The 6,740-nt window shown below is 54.9% G+C and overlaps 1 protein-coding gene across 1 annotated transcript in view; it reads right to left on the reverse strand.

Annotated features, from left to right (window-relative positions):
- KIAA0226 (KIAA0226 ortholog) overlaps positions 1 to 6,740 on the reverse strand; it is an 18,641-nt gene that overhangs the window by 8,239 nt on the left and 3,662 nt on the right. Inside the window, exons 3-11 of the mRNA XM_010142466.1 lie at positions 6,428 to 6,587; positions 6,150 to 6,256; positions 5,441 to 5,581; positions 5,069 to 5,225; positions 4,294 to 4,842; positions 1,713 to 1,808; positions 1,463 to 1,578; positions 782 to 983; positions 305 to 406 (exon numbers count right to left, since the gene is read on the reverse strand). Coding sequence (XP_010140768.1) covers positions 305 to 406; positions 782 to 983; positions 1,463 to 1,578; positions 1,713 to 1,808; positions 4,294 to 4,842; positions 5,069 to 5,225; positions 5,441 to 5,581; positions 6,150 to 6,256; positions 6,428 to 6,587 — 1,630 coding nt within the window. The remainder of the gene's footprint in view (positions 1 to 304; positions 407 to 781; positions 984 to 1,462; positions 1,579 to 1,712; positions 1,809 to 4,293; positions 4,843 to 5,068; positions 5,226 to 5,440; positions 5,582 to 6,149; positions 6,257 to 6,427; positions 6,588 to 6,740) is intronic.

Genomic DNA, 6,740 nt, shown 5'->3' on the forward strand with positions numbered 1-6,740 from the left:
AGGAGAGGGGAAGGGCAGCTCCCCCCCCCCTCTAGCATGCCAGCCACTGTGTGGACCAGGCAATGAAATGGCAACCACCTACTAGCCAGAGGCGCTGAATACTAGAGAGTTACAGAAGATTTTGAAGGAAAGTCATGCCACCATGAGGGAAACAGGTTACTCTGCTCATGCTAAGAATTCAGCTATTTGTTTGGGAAAAGCCATCCTTAAGGCCAGAGGGACATGCTCTTCTTTAGCAGGACCAACCTCAAAATAACCACACCAAGGAAAAGGTTGTCTCTATGCAAGAGCCATTCCCTCCTACCTCGGATCTCGTACTCTTCCACATCCTCTGCAGAGCCGGAGTCAGAGAACTGCATGGAGCCGCGGGAGCTGAACTGGGACCCACTGTCTGTTGCCACCACACCTGGGAGAAATGCAACACAACCAGGCCATCAATGGTAGTGGTCTGAAAGGTCACTCACAGCTAAAGGAGAAGCTGATAGCCAGGTACAGCCACAGCAGGGAGGGATGCAGGTCAAGGATGGAAAACACTATGGGTTCCAAATGCAACTAGGTGCCATAACCCAGCGCCAGCAGCACACAATATTAACAATCTACGGTATCAGATCAGTACCACTATGGTCTTCAATAGCAGCAGAGTTTCACAGATCTCTTCAGCGCTTTGGCAGCACTATGACTGGTTCCCACCAACAGGCAGGAAGACAGGTTGCTGTAAGGACAGGCAAAGGACAGAAAACCCACAGCCCACTAGATGATGAACCCAAACCACATCACTCACTATCTGATCCCATCTCCTGGCAGGTAGGGAACAGGTGCCTGGTGCGGATCTGCTGGCGACGAATACGAATCTTTTGTTTAAGCTCCTGGATCTCCTTGTCACTGTCTTCCTCCTCCTCCTCCAGCTGACGGCTCATCATGTTGCATTTCATGAGCTCAATGGCAGCAATCAGGGACTCTGAGATGCTGAAGTGGGCATTCTCCTGTATGGCAAGAGCAAAAGCATTCAGGGCTGTACCATGGAGAAACTAGGAAGAATTTGTAAAATCTTGTTCCCCACTTGTGACAGGGAAGAACTTATTACTCAGGGAGGGTGGCAGAAAGACCTTAATCCCTGTTGTCTCCACAAAACCTGACTCTTCTATCAGGAACTAGAAACTAAAGTCTTCTTGGGCACCAGAATACTCACAGAAGACAAGGGGCAGCCTGTGAAAAGAGCGTGCAATACATTTACTCTGGGGAGTCCACGCATGTCCCTGATGAGCCCTAATGTGTTGCAGGTATATGCTGCATGAGCAGATCCTGGCTGTCAGACACCACTGATGAACTCAAGCTTGAAGATGTGTGCACAGATCTATAACAAGAAATGCTGTGGGATTATCTTCCCCACAGAGGGAAGTATCACTGAACCTGCACTAAGACACATTCTCCAACGCACACAGGCTGCTGCTGCCTCCCTCACCTTCTCCAGGTCTGCGCAGCTGCCGAAGTCCTGCTCAGAGAGGTAGCTGATGAGGGACTGCCCTTCTGAGGGTCTTCTGAACATCCCTTCCCCTGAGCTCAGGTACTGTGCAGAATCTAGAAAAGCAAGTGATAAATGCATGATAGAGGGGACCAGCTGCTACCCCCATCCTAACAAACCCTGCCACTGTCCAACCAGCGCCCCAAGCCTGACTAGGAGCAAACGTCCCTGCTGAGCTGGCTGCACTCACCGTACTCCATGTACAGGGAGCTGGGTGTGCTCAGTTCACTGTTCTGGGTGGAAGCAGAGACCAGCCCTCTCCCTCCACCCGGATCGCTGTGAGACTCTGCAAGGGAAGACAACACCAGGCGCACATCAGTATCCCAGAGGCACCCAGCCATTGCACAGGGTGACATAAAAGGGGCTCAGCATCACGCAGGCAGGCACAAATGGATAGGAAGCAAGGAGGGACATGATCCTGCTCTGTGCCACGGCTGAGAGCAAGCCCAGGAGGGGACAAAACTTGAAGGGCATTTCAGGCAGGAGAGGAGAAGGGGAAACGAGGAGAGAGGCTCATGAGAGCCATGGAGCAGCCAAGTTCCGCGCCTTCCTCTACCCCCTAGCAGAGCTGGGGGACACAACAGGCTCTAGCAGGTGCCTCTGTCAGCCCCTTCTTTCTGCTGGAGCATCTCCAAGGGAAGAGCTATCCCCCAGGGCAGAGAGTCAGGACACATGGGGAAACCTGAGCCCTGAGGGATCTGTGGGGCTCCCAGCTCTGCAGAGCAGCCTGGACAACAGCTGAAGAAGGCATCTGAAGGACATGCTCTTGCTCAGCTAGAAGCCAGGGTTCCCTGCACACAACCCTAGAGCCTGAGCTGCAGTGCTCAAGGTGACCTACACAGGCTGTGGGCAGGGCTCTGCCCGATGCACATGTTGTGATGCAACTCCCTGCCAGGCTGAGCCGGTGGGGACTGCCAGGAGCTGGCCGGACCGGAGATGAACAATGGCTGGTGCTCTGTAGAGAGTCACAGCCCCAGGGAGTGCCCAGGTGACAGAGGACTGCTGAAGGAGACTGAAAACACCCTGACGGGAGCAGGACAGGAGCATACAGGCATGGACGCAGGGCAGGCGCTGGCTGACATCCTGAGCAACCCCATCCTCTCAGCCTTCTACTGCTCTTTGGTCCCAGCTTTGTGTCATAACCCTGATGTGGCTGGAGGCTCTTGAGCCCACCAACACCAGCATCTCCCTGCCAAGACCATGAAGCAGCAATCACCAGGACAGAGCTTGGGACCAAACCACCCCTCAGGCCAGGTGACAAAGAAGACCCATCAGAGTGGGAGGCTCTCACAGCTAATCGCTGCAGCCACCCCAACCCTGCTAAAAACAAGCACAGAAACCACCTTGTGATCACCAGCCTAGGAGATGCCACGTACAACAGGGCCTATTGCTGATGGATAAAGTGAGACAGTCCTTGGCATCCTCTGCTGGAACAGGACATTGGACTAGACACACCTATCTGAACACCTACCACCTCCAGGAAGGAGCCTTCCCACCTGAAGAGCCCTCAGCACCCAGACGTGAACGCAACAAACCCAGCACTGCTGTTCAACAGATGCAGAAGTAAAAAGTCCTTCTTTTTGAGGTGCTGTCTCTTTCTGTGTATAGGGCAAAGGGGTGACAGCACCCCAGCACCTCTGCTTGGGGGGAAATCTGCCCTGAGCTCAGAACAGCACCTAGGAGTCCAGGCGTGGGTGCAAGCACAGCTGGCTGGGATGCAGTTGAACTCAGCCAATGTCAAACCTCACTGTGCCACAGATCCACTAAATGAAAGGAAAATTTAGATGTTCAACGCCTGCTTAACTGCAGCCCTTACTCACTAGGTGAGAGATGAAACCTCTCCTGGCTCCTGAGGCAGTGGGGTGGAAAGAAGGGGACACAGCTCAGGGACTCAGTAGCTAGTGCTCCCTAATGCCATGCAGGGGAGCTGGGCACCCTTCTGGGTCTGGTCCACTGTTCCCAAAAACCAAGCTGGGATGTTCAGTCAGGTTACATGCATAAACCTGACCATGCTTCAAAGCACCAGCTGGAACACAGGAAAGAAAGAATTTTTTGGGGTTTTCTAAATGGACACTAATGGGTTGATGGAAATCCTGAACTTGATGCAATGGTCACTAATGAAGGGCTGTTATACTGGCTCCCAAACCTGCCACTGGATCTTCTATTATAATGGTGATATCCCTGGGGCCTCCTGGGCAGACAGAGAAGGAGGGCAGCGTTAAGGGAGAGAAAACAGAGACAGACTGGTTACTACTCAGCAAGGACCTCCACTTCTCCCATGAAGGCAGCACTGGTGGAGCAGACTCCCACAGACTGGTTGCCACCTCACATCCCAATCCCTGCCCACCAAGCATTCACCCACTCAAGAGCATCGGAAGACCCAGCAGGTTACCAGTAGCATGACATCCTACCAGTAGGATGAGTCCAATCCTGAGCCCAGTGCCCTGCCACGGTTCCATGCCATAGCCAGTCAAGGCCAGTGGAGAAGCAGGACAGCTGATGCCACAGCATCACTGCTATTTTCAAAGTTTTTGGTAAAAATTCCCGTTACTGGTAACAGACCAACTCAGGGCATTCTGGGAAGTAAGACGTCAGCCCATAACTCCAGTGCAGAGCAGGAAATCTAAGGGCAAAGACCAAACTTCCCAATCACTTGCCCGCTGCTCCCCTTGTCAGCCTGATCCATGGAGTCAAAGGGGTGGCCAGCATCAGCTTCCCAGTACCAGGGACTCCCACATCCCAAAGCTACCCCAGAAAAGCTGCCCCATTACCGTGCAACTTCCCCGAAGCCACATTGGTGTCGGAGTGTGAGCGCACATGGCTCTTCTTGAGGACGCCCTGCAGAGCTGACGACTGTCCCTCCGAGAAGCTGGACCGGCGCAACAGGCTCTGGCCCCTGCTTCCACCTCCGCTTGCCCCCTGCTCCCCCAAGGATGAGACTGAGTCTAGCTTCTGGGAGCCACTGGAAGAGAAGAGTTTGGAGCTACTGCTCTTGGTGCTGCTGGTACTGGCACTGCTGCATGCCCGGCCCCGGCGCCCCAAGTTCCCAATGGCCAGGTACTCCGGTCCGTCATTAACGTCGCTCTGCGGATCATCCTGACTCCTCGTCCACGTGTCCTCGCTCTGGCTGGTGGTGCTGGAGCTCATCTCGCTGGCTGGAGAGACGGGGTCTTTGGGTGAAGGGATGTGGAGTTGGGTGACAGAGCCTGGCTGCTCCAGAGGGGACCTGTCCTCACTAAAAGAGGAAGACCGGGTGGACGAGGAGTGCTCCTGGGACTGGCTGGCACTGGAGCTGATGGAGGAGCTCGCTCGTCTCCTGTCTGGACAGAAGCAGAATGTCACACACCCTGGCACAAGCAGATCACTCTATGTCAGTAACCCTGTGGCTGCACACTGGCATCCCACCCACCATGGTCAAAGGCCAGGGGTCTCTCTCCTGTAGCAGGCAGAGATCTCTCACCCATCCACCACAATGAACGCAAGAGCAGAAAAAAAGGCACAGTCTTTTCTGGGTCTATCTTGAACTTCCCAGCCCACTCTGGTTACCTGAGAGGCCGGAGGAGGCTGGATGGTGGAGGCTGGAGAAGGACCCAAAGCAGCGCTGCTGTGTGCAGTCCGCAGTGGGAACGTATGGGGACGCAGGGAGGGCAGTCAGGCTCTGACTCTTGGACACCGGAGGCTGACCGTCACTCTTCCTGGTAAGCTGGAGAGAGGTGATATCATTAATAAATCAGCATTTATGGGGCTACACGTCAAAGGAGAAGCAGTGGAAAGGAATTGACCTGCAAGTGCGTGATCACCAGCCCACAAAGGATGTGGCAGCCCTGGGGACAGGAAAATGGGGAGGGAAAAGCATGGCAGCGCAGAAGTGAAGCAGCGTGTTTGCAGCTACAAGGCAGGCTCCCATCGGGAAATTACCAGGCTCTCAGTGAACTGATCCAGGCAGCCCAGCGCCCCAGGCAGATGGCTCTTGTGTCCTCCAGTGTTGTGGTCACACATCTCTCTTGTCCCAGCACAAGGATCTGATGTGCACAGGGATGGCAGTGACGTGCCAGCCAGCTGAAAGAACACAGTCCCCATTTAACGAAGCCGCATGAATTGCTCTCCTCTGGGGAGCTCTGTGCAAAGAAAGCAGCCGCTGTTCCTCTTCTCTGGGGAGGAGCAGCTGGCACAAGGCTGCACAGGGGGTCACTGGCATCACCAGCAGGAGCGGGCACCCAGGCATCCTGGAGTGCTTGCCCATCCCCTCAGAGGGTGTCCCTCACAACCAGGCAGCTCTGCTTGCTGGCACTGAAGCCTGGGACTGTTAGAGAGGGCTTTAGGGGTGCCTCTTACATGGAAACAGTCCTCAGGTCCTCATACTCAAATCCTTGATGCCAGCCAGAACCAAGTTGCCCCACTAAGGCTCCACACAGCCATCTCCCCCACCCCAACCCCTGCCAGGCTCATGCAGGCAGCACAGGGACCAGTTCACTGCTCTCCTCCCCTCTTGATACTCCTTTTGCTACTTCCAAGTCCAGTCCCTCATCCAAGGGCTCCATATGCCCTGAATGAGACCTCGCACAAGCAGCTGCAACCAGCCAGCATCTGGGGAGAGCCAGGTGTAAAAGCCAGGTTCTCAACTCACCATGGAGGTGTCGATCTGAGCCAGAAGCCTGGGGTTGTTCTGCTCGACAGCCTCCAGGCACTGCAGCATGGCCGTGACATGAGCGTCACTGAGCAGGAAGGCAGTGTCTAGGGAGAGAAAACTGCTGCTCAGGGGGTCTCTCTCACCTGCGTGGTTTGACAGCGCTGGCTGTTCACATGAACCACCTTTTCCGCCATCTCCCCTCACTCCCACACAGGTTGGAAGTGCCACCAGCTAGATGTCTTCCTAATAAGGTGGCAAAGGCCCATTCTCTTTACCTGCATAGAACTTCCTGATGTACTGCCGGTTGCCCAGGAGCGGTCTCAGCTGCACGGACAGGCAGTGGCACTGCAGGCTGTGCTGCAGCCACAGCTGCGCGATGGCCTGGTCCCCCAGGTCCTCTGCATCAGGCTGGCCGCTCTCCTGCAGGCTGATGAACTGGAAAGGGACGCCAGGCACAGGTTAAGGCACGCAGAGGCAAGCAGGGCTTTTTCTAGCACATGACTTTGGTCCCTTTGATAACAGCAGCTTTCCAGTGGCAGTCACTGTCAGCAGGAGCGAGGACATGTCCACGCAGCTCCATAGCCACCA

The sequence above is a fragment of the Buceros rhinoceros genome, unplaced genomic scaffold (assembly GCF_000710305.1).
Source record: "Buceros rhinoceros silvestris isolate BGI_N320 unplaced genomic scaffold, ASM71030v1 scaffold22208, whole genome shotgun sequence".
NCBI lineage: Eukaryota > Metazoa > Chordata > Aves > Bucerotiformes > Bucerotidae > Buceros > Buceros rhinoceros.